Raw genomic sequence first — 25,623 nt, 5'->3', positions numbered from 1 at the left:
GTTACACAGAAGGTGTTCAGAGGTTTCTGTTTCCTCACTACAAAAGCGACAAACATCATCTTAAATTCTTTTGATCAGTCGTAAATGATATTTAACTAAACAATGTCCTGTAATTAGTCCTGTGTATGCACACAGGTCTTTTTTTTTTTGACAGGGCGAGAAGTTTTTGTGTATTTGATTTATTGGGTGTTATAAACTTTTTAGATTGGCGGGCTTCAACAGTTTTATTCCAATTGATATTTACCATGGATTTTTCCCAGTTCCTAAGCTCCATTTTAATGGAGCATGGTGAGACTCCACAGAAAGGCTCTGGCCCTTGTAATTGTTGAGATGATCCAACTCTTGCCAGCTCATCTGCTTTTTCATTTCCTTCTATTCCCTAATGCCCAGGCACCCAGTAAAGAACTATGATATTATTTACCGATAATTTTTGAAGTAAGAGAGTACATTCCCAAACCAACTTTGAAGTACATGTGTATGATTTCGAAGCAGCGAGCGCTGCTTGGCTATCAGATAAAATTCATATGTTGGAATGCTTGTATTTTCTTTTTAAGCAAATAGAAGCACATTCTAGTATAGCTAGTATTTCAGCCTGGAAGACGGTTGGCCATCTACCCATTGAGACTGATAAACATACACCGGGACCAGTAACACCAGCTCCCACTTGATCGTTTTGTTTGGACCCATCAGTATAGAAGACTATTGAACCTGAGCGAATTTGTGGTCCTCCCACATCCCAGACAGAGCGATCCGGCTCTACTACATTGTACCTACGATCAAAATTAAATGTCGTTTCCATCCAGTCATAGTTGACTGTAACTAATGGCTTAATTAGAACTTTTTTCAAAATTTCCAAATGACCTTTTATGTCACCATCATAAAAAACCGTAGTTCGTTTAAGCCGTAGTGCGGCTTTTCCAGCTTCTAGTTGAACGAATTGATACAGAGGGAGTAGATTGAGCATTGCATCTAGTGCTTTTGTAGGTGTGCTGCGTATTGCGCCTGTTATGGATATAGTAGCCAGCCTTTGTATTTTTTCTAATTTTTTTATTGCACACTTTTCCAAAGTCTTCGGCCACCATACTAATGAAGCATACGTAATTCTGGGTCTCACAATAGCCATGTATATCATCCACTGGATAGCTGGCCGCAATCCCCATTTATTTCCAAAAGTTCTTTTACTTATCCATAGTGCATTTGCTGCCTTATCGAGTATGTTACTTAGATGTAGACTCCAGTTTAATTTACGATCTAAAATGACTCCCAGATATTTAACATTCGATGAAAGTGTCATTAAAGTCCCTCTCATACGAAGATCAGATATCTTGAATGTTCTTTTCTTAGTAAACGGAATGATGTTTGTTTTTTGAGGATTGATGTCCAGTCCTTCAGATTCGCACCATTTAATTGTGTAGTTTATAGCTGCTTGCATTCTGCTTGCAATGATATTGTCATGTTTTCCTCTGACTATAATAACAATGTCATCTGCAAACCCACTTACTTCAAATCCCTGTGCTTCTGAACTTGCCAATAATTCATCAACAACAAGTGACCAGAGAAGAGGCGAAAGAACGCCTCCTTGTGGACATCCTTTCACTGCTTTAACAGATATTAAGGCTCAAGAATCCATCATTCAATCATCAGCAATCATCAAAAATTAAAAACCAGTTTTTTCATTCAAATTTAAAGCAGTCTTCACAAAAATCTATCATCGCATTTCAGATAGCTAGTGCAATACAATGATAGATTTTCTTGAGCATTGTTTGAATATTGAGCAAAAAAACTGGTTTTGAAAATTTTTAAAACGATGATGGTTATTTTCCTCTTAATGAACTACCGAGTTTTGCTGATATTTCACGTTTTGATAGCATTTCATTAATCCATTGAACGATACATATGTCAAACTCTCGCTTTAACATTGTCCTCGTCATGGATCTATGAGACGCATTATCAAACGCTCCTTCAATATCTAGAAAAGTTGCTATTAAAATTTCTTTTGCTTCATACGTTTTTTCTATTTTAGTTGCAAGTGCGTGTAACGCAGTTGTAGTTGATTTACCAGTTTGATAAGCAAATTGATTATTATTTAGAGGATACTTTCTCATATAAGTAGATTTAACATATTGATCAATAAGTTTTTCCATAATTTTGAGCATTATAGATGACAAACTTATTGGTCTGAATGATTTGGGAGCAGTCTTATCTTTTTTGTTAGCCTTCGGAATAAAAATCACTCGAATCTGTCGACATGATTTGGGTATGTATCCAAGTATAATACTTGCTTTAAACATATTACAAAGATATGGGGTAAGGATACCATTACTTTTTTTGCAAGAATGCTGGAAATATTCCATCTACACCAGGAGATTTAAATGCATCAAATGAATTGATTGCCCAATCAACCTTAGATACAGTAAAATTTTGTTCAGCTATATTTTTTGCGTCACAACAAGAGGTCGAGAAGTTATTACTGTGTTCACCATGACTGTTCATCTCGGTTGTTTCATTACCGATAATGTTTTCTAACATGTTTTCATCATTATTACTAATCAGTACAGAATCAGGAAAATGTTATTTTATTTATTTAGTTGGTATTACATCAATTAATTTGATAGAACCTCGTTAACGATGTTACGCCAATTTACTCGGTCCATAGCTGTGTCTCTCCAACTTCGATTTTGGCCCACGTTCTCCAGATCTTGTTGCACCTGATCAAGCCACCTCGCTCGCTGTGCTCCTCGCCTTCTTGTGCCAACCGGATTCGACGCGAACACCATCTTTGCAGGATTGTTTCCGGTAGTCTTGCAACATGCCCTGCCCAGCGCACCCTTCCGGCTTTCGCAACCTTCTGGATACTGGGTTCGCCGAAGAGCCTAGCAAGCTCGTGGTTCATTCTCCGCCGCCACACACCGTTTTCCTGTACTCCGCCAATGATCGTCCTAAGCACCCTTCGTTCGAACACTCCAAGTGCTTGCAGGTCCTCTTCCAGCATGGTCCATGCTACATGTCCAAAGAGGACCACCGGTCTTATAAGCGTTTTGTACATGGTACATTTGGTGCGAGGGTGAATCTTTCTCGACCGCAGCTTCTTCTGGAGCCCATAGTAGGCGCGACTTCCACTGATGATGCGTCTCCGTATTTCACGACTAACGTTGTTATCAGCCGTTAACAAGGATCCGAGATAGACGAACTCATCAACCACCTCAAAAGTATCCCCGTCTATCGTAACACTGCTTCCCAGGCGGACTGTTCTGCCGACAATATCCTTATCATCCGCGAAGCAAACAAATTGGCTGGATCTTGTGAAAATCGTACCTCGGTTATTGAACCCGGCTCTCCGCATGACACCTTCTAGCGCGATGTTGAACAGCAGGCACGAAAGTCCATCACCCTGTCGAAGTCCCCGGCGGGATTCGAACGAACTGGAATGTTCACCCGAAATCTTCACGCTATCCTGCACACCGTCCATCGTTGCTCTTATTAGTCTTGTGAGCTTCCCGGGAAAGCTGTACTCGTCCATGATGCTATCATAAGCCACTTTGAAATCGATGAACAAGTGATGCGTTGGGACTTGGTATTCACGGCATTTCTGGAGGATTTGCCGTACAGTGAAGATTTGGTCCGTTGTCGAGCGGCCGTTGATGAAACCAGCTTGATAACTTCCCACAAACTCATTTGTTATTGGTGATAGACGACGGAAGATAATCTGGGATAGCACTTTGTAGGCGGCATTCAGGATAGTGATCGCACGATAGTTTTCACATTCCAGTTTGTCGCCCTTCTTGTAGATGGGGCATATGACCCCTTGCTTCCACTCCTCCGGCAGCTGTTCCGTTTCCCAGATTCTGACAATCAGCCGGTGCAGACAGGCTGCCAACTTCTCCGGGCCCATTTTGATGAGTTCAGCTCCAATACCATCCTTACCAACGGCCTTGTTATTCTTGAGCTGGTTGATGGCATCCTTAACTTCCCTCAATGTGGGGGCAGGTTGGTTTCCTTCATCCGCCGTGCTGACGTAGCCACTTCCTCCGCTGTCGTGACCCTCGGCGCCTGTGTTCTCCGTGCCATTCAGGTGTTCATCGTAGTGCTGCCTCCACCTTTCAATCACCTCACGTCCGTCCGTCAAGATGCTTCCGTCCTTATCCCTACACATTTCGGCTCGCGGCATGAAGCCTTTTCGGGATGCGTTAAGCTTCTCGTAGAACTTTCGCGTTTCTTGTGAACGATGCAGCTGTTCCATTTCTTCACATTCCGCTTCTTCCAGGCGGCGCTTTTTGTCCCGGAATAGGCGTTTTCTTTTATATCGCTCCACGTTTTGTCGCGTTCCTTGCTGCAGCATTGCAGCCCGCGCTGCATTCTTCTCCTCCAAAACCTGCCTGCATTCATCGTCGAACCAATCGTCACATGTCCTCCTTTCCACGTACCCGACGATGCTCTCGGCTGCGTTGTTGATGGTTGCTTTTATGTTGCTCCAGCAGTCCTCAAGAGGGGCTTCGTCAAGCTCGCCCTCTTCTGGCAACGCTACCTCGAGATGCTGCGCGTATGCGGCAGCGACGTTCGGTTGGGCCAGTCGCGCTAGGTTATACCGAGGCGGGCGTCGATACCGTACGTTGTTAATGACGGATAGTTTTTGGCGCAGTTTCACCATCACCAGGTAGTGGTCGGAATCAATGTTAGCACCGCGATAGGTTCTGACGTCGGTTATGTCGGAGAAGTGCCGTCCATCGATCAAAACGTGGTCGATTTGTGATTCCGTCTGCAGTGGTGATCTCCAGGTGTATCGATACGGGAGGCTGTGCTGGAAGTAGGTGCTGCGAATGGCCATGTTCTTGGAGGCGGCAAAATCTATCAGTCGTAGGCCATTCTCGTTCGTCAGCCGGTGAGCGCTGAACTTTCCAATCGTCGGTCTGAACTCCTCCTCCTGACCAACCTGAGCGTTTAAGTCTCCTATGATGATCTTGACGTCGTGGCTTGGGCATCGGTCGTACTCGCGTTCGAGCTGCGCGTAAAATGCTTCCTTGTCATCATCAGTGCTTCCGGAGTGAGGGCTATGCACGTTTATGATGCTGAAGTTGAAGAACCGGCCTTTGAGCCTCAACTTGCACATTCTTTCGTTGATCGGCCACCACCCGATCACGCGCCTCTGCATACCACCCATCACTATGAAAGCTGTTCCCAGCTCGCGTGTGTTGCCGCAGCTCTGGTAGATGGTATGATTACCTCTAAACGTTCGCACCAATGCTCCTGTCCAGCACACCTCCTGCAGCGCTACGATGTCGAAACCGCGGATCTTCAGTACATCGGAGAGTATGCGTGTGCTTCCGATGAAGTTGAGAGATTTGCAGTTCCACGTACCGAGTTTCCAATCGCAAGTCCATTTCCGTCGCTGTGGTCTTTGCCGATTGTTCCGGTCCGTATTCTCTCGTTGACGTTTCTGTGCTGGTGTGTTTTTACGGTTGGCTTGCAGGGCCTGACACCAACCCCCTAGATTTCCGGAGGACCATTCCCCCTATATGTTCGGAGGGCCATATTGCGAAGTTTAGCTTAGAGTCCTTCTCTGGCACTCGGACGATGATCAGCCGCCCCTGACATGGGGAACAGACGCTGTTGTGAGCCGCTCCTAACATGGAGTACAGACGCTCAAGGTTTGCAGAAGCAAAAGCAAAAGCAGCAGCATACGACCAAAGTTTCCACCGGGGGTTGGTTACCCGATCTTCCCCAAGGTTACTCGTACCCCGGCCAGTACCACGAGGAGGTAGGGATAGGAGTTGCTGGGCAAGAGGCTAAGGACCACACAATGGGGTCTATTTTATTCCTGTAGGTACGCGAGGTACCAATGGTACGCCATGCCCAGCCATTTACCGTGCTAGGAGAATGTGTCTGCATCATAACTTCCAACGTTTCTTTTGCGTTCGATGTAAGGCAGTTGTTTTCTTTCTTTACAGTACCTAAACCATTTGTATGATCTTTCGATAGGACTTTTTGTAGTCTTGTAACTACAGGAGTGTTTTCAATGCTTTCACATGTATGTCTCCAGTCCAGTCTTTTAGATCTTCTTATTTCTTTATTATATTCAGTCAGAGCAATTTTATATTGGTCCCATTCCCTGGTCCTCTTTGCTCTATTGAATAGTTTTCTAGTATTTTTTCTAAGAATTTCTAGGCGTTTATTCCACCACGAAACATCTCTGTTTGTGGAACGTACAGTGATTGGGCAACTCGCATAGAATGCCTCTTGGACTGAATGTAACATGACTACCGAAACTTTTTCAAGTTCTTGCCCAAGTAACATTTTTAGTTTTTTCATTTACTACAAGCTGTTGTTACCACCATATCGTTAAAACTCTTTTTAGAACTTATTAGTCTTAATAACCTTAATAAACCTTTGATAAATCTCCGTTAAGCCCGAAAAGGCCCACACTACAGGAGGTTGTTAAGACTATACCTTAAAACTGTTTCTAAACTTCTTAGTTTTGTATCGTATGAATACATCTACCCTTGTAGTATGCTATAAAACATTCATAAGAGCTATTGTATAGACTTATTGAGCTCAACTAGCGGTATTAAATCTTTGAAGATATCCTAATACACGGAATAAAACCAATGTTAAGAGCTTATGATTGAAAAAACATCAACCGATAAGTTGTTTATAAACCATAACCTGTTTTTGATATTGAAACCGTCATGATGTCTGCCGACTCATAATAATCAATTAAAATAATCATTTTTTGTTTGGCAGAAAATTTCCTTACGATCGCGTGAAATTCCTGCCAATAAAAATTTACTGGTGGAATGAAATAAAAATTTTCGATTTACAGCAACGCGCCACAGTTACGACATCATTATTGGCTATCTAATATTTTACTCCATGCCAGTTTCAGAATGATTTCATGCTCATCTCAATCGTAAATTGAAATTTCCCACGGATATTGTAATTATCAATCCGAAACAGCGACAATAAAAATGGATTCCATCCAGTTAAATCTTGCTGGTCTTGTCTGGGATAGTTTAAGATCAATTGGTGATTGTTCTGAACAATATAATCATTCATAAACGCTTTTGATCTTAAGAACCCGTGCGCAAAACCCTCACTGGCTAAAATATTCCTAAATCAGAATATTTGTTCTGCACTAAGACAAATAGGTTTTTTAAGAGCCTTGACTTAAACTCAATGCACTCAGGAAAGCTAGTGCTGTCAAAAAGGTAAACAAATCGGAAGATTAAGTTTTGTGATGAAAGTCATTTTATTAAATTTGTGCCGTTATAATTGTTATAATGAAGCCCGCCGTGCTTGATCGGCTGTACTGATGCAGAAGACGGTAAGTGATAAGTGCCTGAAAAATGAAAGCTTTTTTCGTGTAGCTCAGCTGTTGTGTGCAGCACAGTTGTCCCACTAGAACAGGAAGTTCAGGCAAGCATGGGAAAAATATGCTTTATACAGTTGTCTGTTAATTCTTCGAGAGGAATATTTGTCATTTCTATGTTTGCGTTCTGATTAATCCTTAATTCACTACATGATTATCATTATCAACATAATGATATTGATAACCACACGCAGACTGCATTCCAATAACATGCATCAGACAGTTGAGTTTTAAGAATGCTTTAACATGACTTAGTGTAGTCTTAGAAGTTTTACCCATGCTCTGACAAGACAAGCAAGATGAGGTTTTATATTTAGGTTTTATTAGACACTACACAGCTCTTTCAAAATACAATTTATTATCAACAAATGTGGCCAGCAAATAAGTTTTAACGGTAGCTCTTGTAGATATCTACAAAGCATTTTAAAGTGGGTTTTAAAGAAAAGAACGTTTGGCACTTTGCAATGCTTTATTAAATCTGTTAGGAATGAATACATCTCTAATAAAACCTCCATAAATAACATCTAAGATCAAAAAGCACTGAAATTGTTACTTGGATTGAACTGTGTTTATGTTGTTGTCAGGAAGTTTACACTCAGTCAAAAGTTTTGAGTAATATAAATCCCAATTTGTTTTACGAGGGTTGCGATAAGCATCAGTTTGAACATAATTTGCTTGATATTCAAACAATATTTGTCTGTGGTCAAACAGGGAAGATTCGTTTGATACATGCCAGTTTTTTTAAATTTTCTGAGATGTTTGCACTACAAAGTGTCAAATCCAAAACTTCTTCCCTGATGGAATTAACAAAGGTTGCTTTACATCCTTTGTTACAAACGTCAATGTTATTGTTGATTATGTATTCTAGGAGGTTTTCCCCCCTATCATTTATATCGGTGCTACTCCAAACTGTGTGATGAGCATTCGCATCACATCCTATTATGAAGGGCTTGTTTTTACGTTTGCAAAAAGAAACAAAATTTGAAACGTTATGGGGAGGAATGTCTTCTGCATCTCCAGGAAAGTAAGCGGATGCAACATACATTTCCGCTACTCCACGAGAAGTAGGAATTTCCATTTAAATTGCAACAATATCTCTTTTGATGAACTCTGTTACCGGCAAAAAATTAAACCTACTATTGACTAGAATAGCAGTTCGGGGGGCAGTTTGATTTTCATCATAAATAAGTTTGCTAGAAGATACTGCTATGCCTAATACTCTACTATTATACGTCCACGGCTCCTGAATCAGTGCAATGTCCAGTTTGCTGTGAGTGAACGTTTTGTGTCGTACAGCAGATGATTTAATCTGCTTATTTGCTTGATTATTGATGATTGTGTTAGTATCAATGTTGGTATTTGTGATACTAGTATTATTGGTTCACGTAATGTTATTCCTCAAAATATGTTTATTCAAATTATTGCATTCATTACTTTTCACTTGCATTATTCTTAGAAGTTTCACTTTCTTGGGGTGATTTTAGCCCCCCTATGTTGGTTTCGTGATTACCCAAACTTTTTATGTATTTAGAAATATATTTGTTTTTATGTACAGGCTCTTTGTTGTCTAAAACTGTTATTGTTTGACCATGATTGATAGGGGAATTTTTAGCATATCGTTTCGATACCAATAGAGCTTTAGGTCCTGAAGACTCTTGGGAAGTGTTTTCTGATCCTACATCAACGCAGCGAGGTTCTTTAGAGATTTTTTGGTAGCCCAGATTACCTATACTCCCAATCCCACTAGTACCAGGTTGGTTTAGATTTGGATTCGATTTATTTCCTCGTGCAAAGTCTCCAGTATCCTTTAAGTGTTCTGTAGGGATCTTCGTCTGCTTATTTTCTCCCACCCCAGACAGAGCAGTGTGCTGCTCTGCTGGTTTCAAATTATCACCAGATTTGTCAACACTTTCGTCCGAGTTATCGGGCGTTTTGTGTTTTGGAGGAAGTTTACGACGAAGTGGAGCTGTTCCGAACTTATAGTCAAGAAGGGATTCACACTTCTTGATCGTGTCCATTGAAGCTCCATCTACTGTAAAAAATAATTCAACAAGCAGTTGATTGATAATTTTTCTCTCCTTTATTCTCCATTCGTCAGTATTCAAACCGTCATTTTGGCTTTCCAGGAGCGCTAGAATCTCATCAGTGCTGTCTTCAGCACTCACTGGGAAAAACCCGATAATTATTTCAGGACGAGGAATTTTATTCTCGTCTAAAGCAACAAGTTCTACTTCTCCAGCAATAGATAGTGTGGAAGCTATACTTTTCAACCAGTCAGCTGTTTCTTGGTTTTTGCAGACTACAATTAAATGCCCGGTCCTGAATGAACATTGACCAAATTTAGGTTTCACCGTTTCTTTACGTTGCTGTACAACCTTTGCCAAAATAGCTTTTCGTGTTGCTAGCAATTGCTGGGAAGAAAGTTCTACGTCGGGGTAGTCCTTCGGAACGATTCCTACCCTAACGTATTGTTGAACAGCACTAAGAGATGGATTGCTTCCGCTCTTTATCGTGCATTTGTATTTATTTGTAAACGATTTTGAACCGAAAATTTTCCCGAGATTGGGTGGTTTAATCCGTGTTTTGGTTCAAGAACAGGACACAACTTTTTCTTTTTACGAGGATTTCCATCACTACTGTTAGAACCGTTAAGATCGTCATTACGTGACCGCTTTTCAGAACTCGGCGGCTGACACGGAATTCGAGCGAGGCGATATGCTTCTTCTGGATCAACTCCAGCATCAATCATTCGCTTATACCACTTCCGGGCAGCTCCATTCAACTTCGTTTGCTGTTTGTCATCCGTACAAATTGGGTCTGTCACACTAGTCTTAACAACTGGATTTTCAGTTGTCGAACAATCTTCGAGAAGGCTTTTGGTAGTAGTTGACAACATGGTGACGTTGATACAATCTTCGAAGTCGTCGTCGTCTTCATAGTCATCGTCACTATCAATCGGAGTATCTAAGATAGATGATGAGCATGATGGAACACTTTCAGCTGAGCAACTATCGACTGCTCCCTCTGTTTCATCAATCTCCATCAGTTTTGCATCGGTAGCACTCATTCTGTTGCTGAAAGCATAGTGTTTTAAACAGAGTTGTGAAATCTAAGTACATTGGATCAAAGAAATTCCACTGCCAGTAGTGAAACAACATATATCATATGTAAACATTGATAATCGTAGAACAACAAATTTTATTCTGAATCAGAGCCAAGAATGATGGAACTAAGACATGTACTAAACTGTATCCATTTATTGTAAGTTTGGTGGTATTCTTTTTCTCCACAACACAGAAACGACTTGCATGCAAGTAGACGATAGAGAGGGAAAGTATGTTCAAGGTGGAACGTATAACACTTATTTACTATTGTTACCATCAATGTATTGTGCACAAAAGTATCACTATCAGAACAAAAAATCACTGTCAGGAAAAAATAAAAAGCGTATTTTGTCGCAAAATAACTTCAAACCCTACCTTTTAAACACACTTTTCGTTAATCAGTTCACCAAATAGTATGCCAATAGTGCACTTACGATTAAATCTTTTGTTTTTCAACGGTAAATCGAGGATAAACACGAGCCGATTCGCCACTATATCACGGCAGGGTTGCCAAACTGGAAGTTAACGAGCCATGAACGAAAACAAGGCAGACACAGACCGCCACTGTTTGGCGCTGATCACTGTGTGTCAACACTTGTAACATTCACTGACCCACTCTCATTCTAATCAAGAAATAGAGGTGAATATTTTTTTTTATTTTCTGTGCTATGTTTGCAACCAAAGCGATGTTCAATGGTCTAATAGATTATAATTAGGTTGTTAAAGGCTGCATTACCAGAAAATAGGAAAGTTTTTACTAATTTTATGCAAAACATAAATACTGTTACAGTCTGTGAGAGTTGCTGCTCTTGAACTCTCTCGTGCCACGTACCAAACGAGAGTGTGATTGCTTACATTCATAGGGCTCTCCGATTGCGATGTGCCACGAACTGTTATGGTTCGCGAACTGCTACACTCTCGGTTTGATGGTTCGATCGGCTTTTCGGATCGAAATCCAAACACTTAAAGGCGCCAATGACAATTTTTTTTTTTTTTTTTACTTTTTGCGGGTCAATTTTTGCAAATTGACTTGCTAGCCAGTGCATTTTAAAGGCAAAAAGGCAGCTTTATGGAAGTATATTAACCAAGCTGTGTTTCAACAGAAGTACCCAAAGTTTAAAAAACTTTGGTTTCATATGAAGAAAAAGTTGATGTTTTTACGCCTACGAATGATGATTGCCACATGCTTCATCCAATCGATCATTACGATAAACAAAAAAAAAAGTTTGGATCCAGATTTCAAATAAGTTTCAGTGATAATCGCTATATGTATGTTATTAGCTGTAACAAAATTAAACAGCTCGTCTTCTTTTCCATTCAAAGAACGATCATTCCAATTTAAAATATAAAAAAAAAATTTGGGTGCATTAAGGGAACTAAACAATTTATTAGTACATTTTACACCTACTCAAAAATCAAATTCAGAAGGAAACATTTAACTAAAACAACGTACATTTTCTGATGACTAACTGTCAGAATTTCCCGTCGATGAAGAGAGGGAATAGGAGTTGCCTGAACTGGCAAGGGTTTTTCCATTTGATTTGAAACAATTAGAACGGTTATCCGTAGAAAAAAAATTGAAGGAAGGATCTGAAACTGTCTGCTGCAATAATGGCCTTGGAGTTTTCTTCTTCAAAATTGAAAGATTCGAACGGCTACCCGACGGAAGAAAACTAGCTTGTGAATAAGCATGATTATAGTTTACCTGATGGGTATAATTATTAAGCAAGCGTTCGTTAACTGGAAAATGAGAATTATTTGAAATTCTACAAGGGGAATTCCAGTTACGAAAAACGTTGCTATTCATCTGTCTGGTACGAGCTTCTACGATTCGTTTGCGCGAAGAGCAATCCCAAAAGTTAGCCTTATGGTTGCCCCCGCAATTTGCGTATTCAAACTTTTTGGTTTCTTCCTTCATAGGACAGACGTCCTTAGCGTGAGAAAAACCTCCGCTAATCATGCATTTAGCATCCATGCGGTAATGTTTTGTGCCCTAACCCCACTTTTGGCACCGACGGCACTAAGTGGGGTTCTGGAAATTTCCTCCAGGTTTCTGGAAATGTTCCAATGTCACACGGACATCGAACATAAGTCTTGTTTTTTTTTTTGTTTAACATTATTTAGATCACTTTTTTTAAAGCGAACTAAATAATATTCTTGAGAAAGCCCTTAACGAAGAACACCAGATTGGATTCTCTCTTTCACAATGATTACTTGTAATTGAGAAATTTCAGTAAATCATTTATTCCATTTTTGATCTCTTCGGGAGACTTATAGTTCAACGACCTTGAACCTTGAATGTTCAGTTGTGTCGTTATAAGTAAAAAAAATGTGCTTCTTCTCTTCAAGATGTCTGAGTTTAGGTTCGCGATCTTTAAGAGTTTCCGGCAAAACGCGACAGTCTCCTTTATTTGCGATTCCCTTATGGAGTTTAAGATCTCCTGCCTAAATCCTCCGAATTAAGAACAACTGACCACGATAAGCGGCACTCTTTGCTTACTCACTTGAATCAAGGAGTTTGGGCTACTTCGATTTGATGTTTGGAAAAATTTTCTAAAGCATCGAACTGATTGCTTATTTCGATGCAATTAGGGTAAGTGTTCCCTTAGTTGTGGGTGTTCCTATAGTTGCGGTAGTGCCGTTTTCACTTATTTTAATGCATTAGCCACAAAACCGACACTGCCAATCGACGTTTTGGCTTGTCGATACAGGGAATAGTTGAAAAGAGCGTTCAAATTGCTTTAAAACTGATGAAGTATCACTCAAATTGCTAAAACTTTTCTTGCTTGTACCAATAGTTGCGGTAAAGTGTTCCTATACACCGTGTCCAGTATATTCTCATACAAATTTGAGATAACATTACTTTGCGCTTGTTTAACTGACATCATTGGTGATAATATTTTTTGAAAGTGGTTATAATACTGATTCACTACAGGAAATATTTTGGAAATATTTCAATTATAAAGTTATTTTATCAACTTAAGAATTCACGAAAAATATTTCCAGCGGCACGCTCATAGGCAGAGCCCAATTTCAATCTGCAGTTATCGCACATATATTTATCAAATTTCATCAATATTTATCTATTCAAAACGCAATATGATTAACTTAAAGTTTCTGAAACTTTTTTGTGAATGCTCTGATTTTCACTTTGTTAACCAGACCAATATGAACAAAAATTCATTTTAAGTGCAAAACATGAATTCAATGGACATTGCATCACTTATCATAGCAATTATTTTTTCTTATTCATAAAACAAGCTATTCTACGTTAGTATAATACTACCAGACTACAATGAAATACTACAACATTTGATTATCCTACATTCAGTAAAGTTATACCAAAGAAAAGAAAAAGTGTATGAGAATATATTGGACACGGTGTAGTGGAGGATCCCATAAGAAAACAACGGATACCGCAACTATAGGAACACAAATTAAAAAAATACCGCAACTAAAGGAACAGCGTACCAATAGTGGAGGTATTATTTTTCACTGACATGCCGTGGATTACTGCGATGAAATCAGTTTTCTTATTAAGTCAATGGTCGTTACTTCCCGTTACAACATTAACATGTACATTAATTGCGCTTCTTGAATTTAGGCAGATAAATGAAGTTCAATCGTGCTTAGTACCTCCACTATTGGTACATCTACCCTATCAACATTAATCATTTCACCCTTGGAAGATAGCGCGCATTCCTGAGAAACGTTCTGTTTGTTCCATTTTTGTCACGTACAGTGACTTTTTGTGGAGGAATTTGTTATTCAGAGATTCACCCATCCTTTTGTTCGTGGTTACGATGAAAACTTTAAAGTTGAAGGATTTATACCGTTAACGACTTGATTTCAGTGAGAATTAGTCGTTAATAAACTTTTTTCAATTTTCGCCTGATTGTAGGCCAAATGGATCCACTCAGGGAAAAAACACATTTAATCCTAGCTATGCTCGTTCTATTCGAAGTTTTGCAACAACCTTCATCTGCCGCAACAATCTCGGAGGTCAATGTCAAGCTCGTCATTAAAATGGGATCAATCCCGGTGGCAGCCATGCGTCGTCGCCCTGGACAGTTTTTCCACAATTGACACATGCATCGTCATGATTTCCGGAATAGAAGCTAGCATCACAGAGAGGAAAACTCTGCGTGCTAACAGTTCTCCAAAACGTAGACCCAGAACTGGTAATTGCCTTAATCCGATTTGCGTGTGTTTCACGGTCAGTTCCCGGGGGAGAAGGAAAAAACGCCTCAAATCCAGTTAAGCGGTATCTACTATTCGTTGTCCGGTGCAACGTGGCCACTTTTTTCCCTACTGAAACGACAACTAACTGCCATTGTCACGGCCATTATCAGAGGCTTTATCCGGGCTCCCGTCCCGAGTTATGAACATTTCCAACAGTTGATAATTCGCTAATAAACGGGTCGATTTTTCTCGTTTTCCCCAGGGGTCACAACATCACGTTTCTGAGTGGCTTTCCGGCGGATTTCTCCTACAATGGGCTGCAAGAGGTTACACCATCCGGGCTGGTCGAATTCATCCGGAACTACACCAATTGGGATCTGCTGGGCGCTCGAATGCGGGGTGATCTTCCCCTGTCCCTGTGGGACGTCTTTCGCTACTCGTGGCAGGTAAGTTATTCGAAGCCTTTGACTTGATCCTATTCCCATCTGTAATTCTCATAGGCTTGCGACGCCACTCTGGAAGACAAGGAAACTATGGACCTACTGGGCCGTAAATTCGACTTACTCATTTTGGATGGAGCTTACCCGGAGTGTGCGTTGAGTTTGGCCTATAGATTAGGGGCGCCTTACATGTACATCAACACCGTGGGCTTCTACACCGGAACGATGGCACTGGCAGGTAATCCGGGACCGTATTCGGTTACTCCGGTGTTCTATCGACCGTTGACTGACGATATGGACTTCTTCGAGCGGCTCATGAACAGCATATTCCATTTGACGATACAACCGGTTTACATGGTGAGTATTATGAGCGCATTTTGAATTGAATCATTGTTGTTGAATTAAAAAGTTTCCCGAATTCAATGGCAATAGGGTCAAGTAATTTTTGGTCTACCTACATACTACCGGAACAGGTTCATAAATATATAAGGATGGGACATGATCTGGAAAACAAAATGTTGATTGTGTTGTAGAACAGTTGATGAGTGGCTTCGTGAAATCCTCGATTAGCTACAAACAATATCTTCTAACCATATGTTTCCATCAAAGTATCTTATGGCAACAATCATAATGGGTTCACTCCATAAAAAATAGGTAGCCGCATGATAGTTCACACTTTACCAAAGGTAATCAATCAACTTCATGCATCCAACGGGTTTTCGTTTACACGGCTACTGTCCTACATGGAAACCGAATAGATCAAGTACCGTGTGGGACCGAAATCCATAGACCTAGGCACTAAGTCAAACTAAACATATAACGCATTGATCGTGGCAATAGAAGATTGTAACGAATTTTGCCTGAAATTATTAATTATTTTATTTGGCATGTATTCCAATGTTTCAACATTGGTGCTATACCAGGGAAGAAGCCGCAAAATCATTTTCTAAATTTTATTTTGAATTTTTTGAAGAGCTTTCTTCCTGGTATTACAACAGCTAGTCCATATTGGTACAGCATACAGCATGGCTGGCCTGAAAATTTGTTTGAATATCAAAAGCTTGTTCTTAACACAAAGTTTTGATTTTCTATTAATAAGGGGATAGAGACATTTTACATATTTATTACATTTGGCTTGAATGCCCTCGATGTGATTTTTGAAAGTTAAATTCTTATCTAGCATGAGCCCTAGATACTTAACTTCATCTGACCAATTTATTGGAACCCCTCTCATCGTGACAACATGTCTACTTGAAGGTTTCAAATAAAGAGCTTTTGGTTTATGTGGGAATATTATTAGTTGAGTTTTGGAAGCACTAGGAAAAATCTTCCAATTTTACAAGTATGAAGAAAAAATATCCAAACTTTTTTGCAATCGACTACAGATGACACGTGGAGAGATCTGTGTCATCCGCAAACAAGGATTTTTGACATCCCTGAGGTAACTCAGGTTAGTCAGATGTGATAATATTGTATAATATTGGTCCCAAAATGCTGCCTTGGGTAACACCAGCTCTTACAGGAAGTCTTTCAGATCTGGAGTTCTGATAATTAACCTGAAGTGTACGATTTGACAGATAACTTTGAATTATTATAACAATGTATGTTGGAAAATAAAAGTTTTTTAATTTTACAATCAAACCTTCATGCCAAACACTGTCGAATGCTTTTTCTATGTCTAGAAGAGCAAGACCAGTAGAATAGCCTTCAGATTTGTTGGAACGGATCAAATTTGTTACACGTAAAAGTTGATGAGTGGTCGAATGTCCATGGCGGAATCCGAACTGTTCATTGGCAAAAATTGAATTTTCGTTGATGTGGGCCATCATTCTGTTCAAAATAACCTTTTCAAAAAGTTTACTGATGGAGGATAGCAAACTGATTGGACGATAGCTAGAAGCTTCTGCAGGGTTTTTGTCTGGTTTTAAAATTGGAACAACCTTAGCATTTTTCCATTTGTCAGGAAAATATGCTAATTGAAAACATTTATTGAATATATCAACTAAAAATGATAAGCTGGAAGTTTCTTGATGAGGATGTAGAAAATTCCATCATCGCCAGGAGCTTTCACATTTTTGAATTTTTCAATAATAGTTCTCACTTCTTCCAAATCAATCTCACAGGCATTTTCGAAAACGTTCTCTTGATTGAGAATATTTTCGAAATCCTGAGTAACTTGATTTTCAATTGGACTAGTAAGTCCTAAATTAAAATTGTGCGTGCTTTCAAACTGCATAGCAAGTTTTTGAGCTTTTTCGCAATAAGTTAATAATAATTTGTTTTCCTCTTTCAATGCCGGTATTGGCTTCTGAGGTTTTTTCAAGATTTTAGATAATTTCCAAAAAGGCTTAGAGCCAGGGTCCAATTGAGAAATTTAATTTTCAAAATTTTTGTTTCTCAAATCTGCAAAACGTTTCTTGATTTCTTTCTGCAAATCCTGCCATATAATTTTCATAGCAGGATCACGAGTGCGTTGAAATTGCCTTCTCCTCACGTTTTTAAGACGGATCAAGAGTTTAAGATCATCGTCTATAATCACGGATTCAAATTTAACTTCACATTTTGGAATTGCAATGCTCCTGGCTTCAACAATGGAATTTGTTAAAGTTTCAAGAGCATTGTCAATATCGAGTTTTGTTTCTAAAGGAATGTTAACAGCCGGCTCGAAAATAATTGAAAGTGGAGCTAACAGGATTGAGAATCGCTCCATGGGATATTTGAAATGTAACAGGGACATGATCTGAATCAAAATCAACATGAGTAATAAGTTGGCTATAAAGACGACTAGAGTCGGTTAAGACCAAATCAATCGTAGATGGATTTCTAGAAGAGGAAAAACATGTGGGGCTATCAGGGTATTGAATTGAGAAATATCCTGAAGAGCACTCATCAAATAAAATTCTGCCGTTGGAATTACTTTGAGAATTATTCCATGACCGATGTTTGGCATTAAAGTCACCAATGAAAAAACATGTTGACTTATTGCGAGTTTGGATCAAATTAACTTGCTGTCCAGAGCATTGAAAAGGCAAGTAGGCAGCTATGAAAGTACATTTAGCAAGCTGTGTTTCAACAGAAATACCTAAAGTTTCAAAAACTTTAGTTTGAAATGATGAAAACAGTTGATGTTTTATACGCCTATGAATGATGATTACTACTCCCCCACATGCCCCATCGAGTCGATCATTACGATAAACAAAAATGTTAGCATCTCTTTTGAGTTTAAATCCAGGTTTTAAATACGTTTCGGTAATAACTGCTATATGCATGTTATTAACTGTAAGAAAATTAAACAGCTCATCCTCTTTATCATTCAGAAAACGAGCATTCCAGTTTAAAATATTTAAATTATCATTTGGATCCATTACAAAAACGTAATCCAATAACAATTTGATTTGTAAATTTTACACCTACTTGGACTGCTTCAGACATAGTGGTGGCTTTGAACATTGCATCAATCATTAAATTCAATTGTTCAGTTAGATAATTAAAATCAGAGGCAGATATATCACTTGAAGTGGGTACATCTGATGATTTCCCATTAGAATTTTCGGTTGACGAAGAAGCGGAGTAGGAGTTATCTGTGGCGGTAGGGTTTTTTTTTCATTTGATTTGAAACAAGTAGAGTGGGTACTCATGGAACGAATAGGGTAGGAGTTCAAATTACCTGCTACGATATCGGCAAAGGATTTACCGTGGGTAGATACATTAGAAATTGAAAGATTCGAACTGCTACCCGACGGATTAAAATTGTTGTGTAAATGAGCATGATTATGATCTACCTGATGGGTATGATTCATGATCAAGCGATCGTTAACTGAAAAATGAGCATTGTTCGATACTCTACCAGGAAAATTCCGGTAACGACCGTTATCGTAACGGATATTATCTTTCATCTGCCTGGCACGAGCCTCAACGACTCTCTTGCGCGAAGGGCAAGACCAAAAATTTGACTTATGATTAGCCCCGCAATTAGAGCATATGAACTTGGTGGTATCTTTGTTCACTGTACAGACGTCTTTGGCGTGAGAAGACCTCCGCAAATCATGCATTTAGCATCCATGCGACAATTTTTTGTACCATGACCCCACTTTTGGCACCGACGACACTGAGTGGGGTTTTGTTAATTTCCGTCAGGTTTCTGGAATTGTTCCCACGTCACACGGACATCGAACATAAGTTTTGCTTTTTCTAAAGCTTTAATATTATTTAGTTCTCTTTTTGTTAAAGTGAACTGAATAATATTCTTGAGCAAGCCCTTTCCGAACAATATCAGATTGGGTTCTCTTTTTCATAATGATTGCTTGGACTGGGGAAAATCCAAGTAAATCATTTATTCCATTTTTGATCTCTTCAGGTGACTAATAATCACTTGAGAGACCGTTCAAGACAACTTTGAACAAACGTTCAGTTTTGTCGTCATAAGTAAAAAAATTGTGTTTCTTCTCTTCAAGATGTTTGAGAAGAAGTACGCGATCTTTAAGAGTTTCCGGCAAAACGCGACAGTCTCCTTTCTTTGCGATTTGGAAGGAAACCTTGATTCCCCTAATGGAGTTCAAGATCTCCTGCCTAAATCCCTAAATTCGGAACTGACCACGATAGGTGGCACTCTTTGCTTCCTCACTTGAATCAAAGAGCCTGGGCTAGAGGCTGCTTCGATTTGGTGTTCGGAAAATTTGTCTAGAGCATCGAACTGATTACTCATTTCGATACTAGGGTAGATGTACCAATAGTGGAGGTACTAAGCATGATTGAACTTCCATTTAACCCCCTAAATTCACGAAGCGCAAATAATGTACATGTTGATGTTGTAACGGGAAGTAACGACCGTTTACTTAATGAGAAAAATGATTTCATCGCAGCAATCCACGGCATGTCAGTGAAAAATAATACCTCCACTATTGGTACACTGTTCCTTTAGTTGCGGTATATTTTTAATTTGTGCTCCTATAGTTGCGGTATCCGTTGTTTTCTTATGGGATCCTCCACTATAGGAACACTTTACCGCAACTATTGGTACAAGCAAGAAAAGTTTTAGCAATTTTAGTGATATTTCATCAGTGTTGAAGCAATTTGAACGCTTTTTTCAAATATTCTGTGTTTCAACAAACCAATACGTCGATTGGCAGTGTCGGTTCTGTGGCTAATGTAATAAAATCAGTGAAAACGGCACTACCGCAACTATAGGAACACCCACAACTAAAGGAACGCTTACCCTATTATCAACATTATTAATTTCACCCTTGGAAAAAAGTTCGCATTTCGGAGAAACGTCCTTTCTTCCATTCTTGCCACGTTTAGTGACAGTTTTAAATCCCACTTTTTTGGGAGGAAGTTGTGAATTCAGAGATTCACCCTTCCTTTTGTTTGTAGTTGCAACCTGGGAGGGAGAAACCGATACAAAATGTCTGTACGTCATAGTGAGCCGAGATTCTGCTGTCACGAACTGTCACTGTGAGCCCAGATCTAAAACAGTGGACTAACATGATAAAAGTGCGTAATTGATTAAAACATATTTTTGCATTTTATCAAATGTGACAAAAAATTGATTGAAAATCTATTCATGCTTATTCAAAAGTAATGTCACAATAGCAACTTTTGTTTTGACTGAATATAAAGTATTTGAAAAGCATAATTTTACTTTTTCCAATAAAAACGAAAATGAAATCAATAGAAAACTTTGGCCCTTTTTCCATGTTTGTCCAGAACGATCGAAGGAACACAACAAATGAAAACTAGCGATTTTTATCATGTCTGCCTTGATTGTCGTTGGCAAGCTGGAGTTTTCTTGCAGTTCGAAATAACTTTGTGTCATATTTCGTGTGTAGTATCGGTGCCTCCCTCCCAGGTTGCAACCACGTTTAGTGAAAAAAAAAGAAGGAGACTAAGAGGTTTTTTTTCCCAAGACGGTGTCCAAGAAGGATTACCACCGCTAGCTTTCGCCAACGGATCCAACGAAAAATCGAAGGCACGGGTCCAATAGTAGAAAAAATAGTACTGAAAAGTACCGTTGATGGGGGTGACAATGGGTCTAGGGGGTGAGATTGGATCCAAACGGAAAAATATGATTTATGAAATATTTCATTTTAAAATGCTGATATTACTAAAATTAATAATTCGTATGTTAGGGAACATTCTATTACACATAATTCATCACAATATACATTTTTAGAAGCAGTAGTTTTTGTTTACTATATCAATAAACTTGTGTGTTGAAACCAGATAAAATTTACAACATTAAATTTCTCCTGTGCAAAGTATCACGCATGTACTTCAACCTCTATCGTTATATTAGTAGAAAGTTGAAAGTCTTTTCATTACACTTCACATATATTTTCCCGAATCTATTTGATATTTCCACAAAATTTTTTTTTTTCGGTACAGTGTCTAAAACATTAAAAATAGGGGTGACATTGGGTCAAGCAAGAACGATAGTAATTGATATGGCAAGTCCACTTTTTAGACATTACAGGGTGTCCGCAAATTATCCGTACAAATTTTGAAGGCATGGATCTATGCCATCAAGTAGAATAAATTCAGTATTCTTGCATGGTTTAATACATTGACCTATTATATTCTTAAGCAGAAAGTTTAACACATTTTCGATTTCAAATATTTGTAAAACCAAGCCAAATGTGTTGAGTAGTCTTGAAGAGAGCTGTTTTCGAGCTCAATGACGGAAGGGAAATGTGCGTAGAAGTCACTGGAAATGAACCGTGCAATTTTAGCTTTTCAACCTTGATGCCAATAACATATAGGTAACTTCAAATTATAATAGGAAATTTGAATTTATCTAATTTAGATTTTAGGGAGAAAAGATCACTAGTATGACTAGCGGCCCTCAGGAATTAAGTATCTGAAAAATTTAAATTCGCCTATCTCAGTAAGTAGCAGTCATTTCAAAATTATTTTAAATTCTATTTTGTATTAACATATAGATGTATTAAAAAAGATACAAGGACATTGATTTTTTATTGTTTTCAATGCGAGATCATCTTTGCTATATTTTGTTGTTCGGATAATTCACGAACGCCCTGTATAAGGTGCCGGGTGTTATCTTTCATGATAAGGATGTGTTTATTTTTTCTAAGTACAGCATCTCTGAAACATCAAACAAGTCTACTTGACGATTCCGTGCATTGAATAACAATGCAACGCATTTTGACAACTTCTCAAACCAGCAACTGTGTTTCGTGCTCATTAACATCGTAATATTTTAGCCAGGGATTTTTTTTACTTTAATTATTTAGGTACTAGTGTTTTCATAATTGCTCACGGAAATATAAATGAGTTGGATCGCTGAAATACCGTGAAATTGATCAGTAGGGTGAAATTGATCACTGTTTCACACGATTTTATTTCCCTCTAATAGAGTACAGAAATCAATGCAACCAATGTAAATGAACGTTGTTTGTCTAAACTATTATCGAATTACATGTTGTGAAGCTTTTTTGTGTTAAGGAATGTTTGTTTCTATGAAAATAATAAAACATTCCATAATCGTGTCCTGAGTTGTATTGGCAGACATCAATAAACTTATAGTTTTAAACAGTGTTGTTCAGACTCATTTCCCCGAAAATAACATTTTCCGAACTACGAAGCCACGAACTACTACAACCATGCTCTATCCTCCTAAGATAGAAAAGCAGATGGTTGAGCTTGAGTACTGCAAACAAAATCGATCAATTTTGATCCCAGAGAGCCATAATTCAAGTTTCGGTGAAATGAAATGAGTAAGTGAGTGAGTGCGAATCATTTCACCGAAACTTGAATTGCGGCCCACCGAGATCTAAACTGTCGGATCCCATGTGCAACACTCAAGCCCAACCACCTCCCCCTCCATCTCAGGAATACAACGCACAGTTATAACAGTTCATGGCTTCACAATTCGAATTTCGGGGAAATGAGTCTGGTCAACACTGGTTTTAAACAAGTGTTTGGACATGGTGTCAACCTGAAAATTTGTAAGGATGCTTAAAATATATCCCTAACACGAGTTTTATCATCAAAATTTATACCAATTTGTTTATTTTGTTGTAATAATTGAAATTTTTATAGATATCAGAAGATTCCTTCTTAAATTGCCTACATTTAGGCGTTTTCTGCGGTATCGTTGAAAATTAATTGTTTATTACAGGTTGGACTCGATTATCCGGAGACTCGATTATCCGGGGACTCGATTATCCGGGATTCGATTATCCGGAATTTTAGACTCGATTATCCGGAATTTGATTTTTGATGTTCTTGTTTTTCAAATTGTATGCATAAATCTGAGATAATTTGGTATTGCAATACACAACATGAATGGTTTTACAGTTTTGAACGTATTTAAGAACAGGGGGGTTTGAAAAAGTGGTTTTTGTGTGAGCTGGTCAAAAAATTTTTTTTTTCTTGTAGAGACCCCTACTGTTCCTAGAAATAATATCTGGCTGCACCACCGCATCATATAAATAAAACAACAAAAAAAAAATAAAATATTTATGTTCTTTTATCGAAGATTCCATTTTTTTCTTAGTGATTCGATTATCCGGAAGATTCGATTATCCGGAATGAAAAAAAAATCGATACTCCGGATAATCGAGTCCGACCTGTATTTCTATAAATTTTGCACTGCTAAGAATTTGGTCAGCATATTTGGATTTAGGAGGCCCAAATTAAATAAGTAAAGTTGTTTTTTTAACTAACAATCATTGTTTTGACAGGTGATCAATTTCACCCCGAAATGGAATTCTTTGATTTTTTATTTTAGAGACAATTTTCAGTACTAAAATCACAACTGTTTGAAAATTTGAGTATATAAACCAATGAAGCTCACCGTCGTACTTGTTTTCCTGCTTAAGTTGCTTGGAATTGGCAACATCATAGAAAACAGACATGAGAAACAATGTAAAGTGATCAATTTCACCCGAAATTACGGTACCGGGATTATGACGTCAACATCTCCTTAAAATGTATTGATCGTGGAATGTCGCACCGAAATTTAACTATTTGCGAAGGTTTAAAATAATCACTGTTTCTATAAACTTTTGGGGAAACTGAATAGGCATTATGGCAATGGGAATGAGACTTTGAAAACAATTTGAGGGGAAAAGCAAGAAAATTTGTGTTAACATGACGATAAATGCTGAGTTTACATATTTTTTCTCATAGCTTTTCATTTTTTTGCTATAATCGTTCTTTAAAGTGGGTTTATCATACTTGTGAAACATCTTAGATGTCTGCCCGTCTTTTTTGCATCGTATTTCATCAATATTTTTCAACTGTGAATGGTTTTGAAGTCATATTGTCTAAAACAGTGCTTGCCAAACTTTTTTAACTTTCGCCTCCTTGAGGCCAATATTCATCTCGAATCGCCCCCTCTGATATGTGATTAAAATATTTTAATTAGGCGCTGTGTACACCAAAAAATGTCTTCGACTCGCATATCCATAAAATCATAATACAATTACTATTAAGTACATTCAAAAATGTTTTCTTAAAAATTGGTAATCTCCAATTATTAGGAATAATTAACTGGACTGCAATTTATAATAGCAATTTTCACAATATTTTGCGTACATTACAGGCTACTGAAACAGTTTTTGATACAAGTTCGGCCCAGCTCAAACTATTTGAATGTAATATAGTCGCCAACTTGTGGTGTAGTTGGGGGATAATTCGTAAAACTGTTTTATCTGCTATTTCTAAAAATACTGCAATAATGTTTGATATTTTAGTGATCGCTTTTTCATCCAATCTAAAAACACAGAAAAAATATATGGAAATCCAGAATGGTTTTCAACTTATTTTTCAATTATGCAGTATATAAAAAGGCTATTTTTTGTAATATCAAGAACAATTAAGATTTTTTTGGACGTTTGAACCTTCAATCCGAGGCAATTTTTCAAAATTTGTCTCTATAATGATTTGTACCATTAGAAATAATAAGAATGAGTGCAACCGAAACTTCAAAATGAGTACTGTAGATTTTTTCCCGTAAAAAGCTGGATGTCAATAAAATAAATATTTACTTCCAAACCTCAAAGTTCTCACAAAAAAAAACCTCGTACAAAATATTGGACATTTTCAAAAAAAAATCTAAAAATTCTCAGATTCATGTTTTGAACATCTAATATATGTTGTGTTTTAAATGTTATCTGTGATTTACCATCCGCACACTTAGAATAAATCGCAGTATACTGTGAAATAAATCACCGAATATGAACTGTAAACAACAACAAAATTTTACCGACAAAATCTGTGAAAATAAACAAATGTACCGTTATTCTGTGAAATACCAACGAACAGTTCGGTGAAAGCTTTATTTTCACCGAACTTCTGTGAAATCATTCGACAGCCGCTCTGGCTGGCATGAACTCCTTTTGTTTCACTTTTTGCATATCACTTATCAGCAGTGAAAGCTGGTGCAGTGGTAATAAGCCTGCTTCCTGATCGGTAGGTTGAGAGTTCAATTCTCAATCGGGTCCATTTTCGTGTTTTTCTTTATGATTTTGTTCACCGATTTCACATATTGTTCGGTGAAATTTCAGCGAAT

General features: G+C 38.3%; 1 protein-coding gene across 1 annotated transcript in view; it reads left to right on the top strand.

The window, feature by feature from the left end:
- Positions 1 to 25,623, top strand: part of LOC5566412 (2-hydroxyacylsphingosine 1-beta-galactosyltransferase) — a 331,598-nt gene that overhangs the window by 246,720 nt on the left and 59,255 nt on the right. Inside the window, exons 4-5 of the mRNA XM_021850614.1 lie at positions 14,912 to 15,095; positions 15,150 to 15,446. Coding sequence (XP_021706306.1) covers positions 14,912 to 15,095; positions 15,150 to 15,446 — 481 coding nt within the window. The remainder of the gene's footprint in view (positions 1 to 14,911; positions 15,096 to 15,149; positions 15,447 to 25,623) is intronic.

The sequence above is a fragment of the Aedes aegypti genome, chromosome 3 (genome assembly GCF_002204515.2).
Source record: "Aedes aegypti strain LVP_AGWG chromosome 3, AaegL5.0 Primary Assembly, whole genome shotgun sequence".
In the NCBI taxonomy this organism is placed as follows: Eukaryota; Metazoa; Arthropoda; class Insecta; order Diptera; family Culicidae; genus Aedes; species Aedes aegypti.
This window is presented reverse-complemented; position numbering and strand designations above follow the sequence as displayed.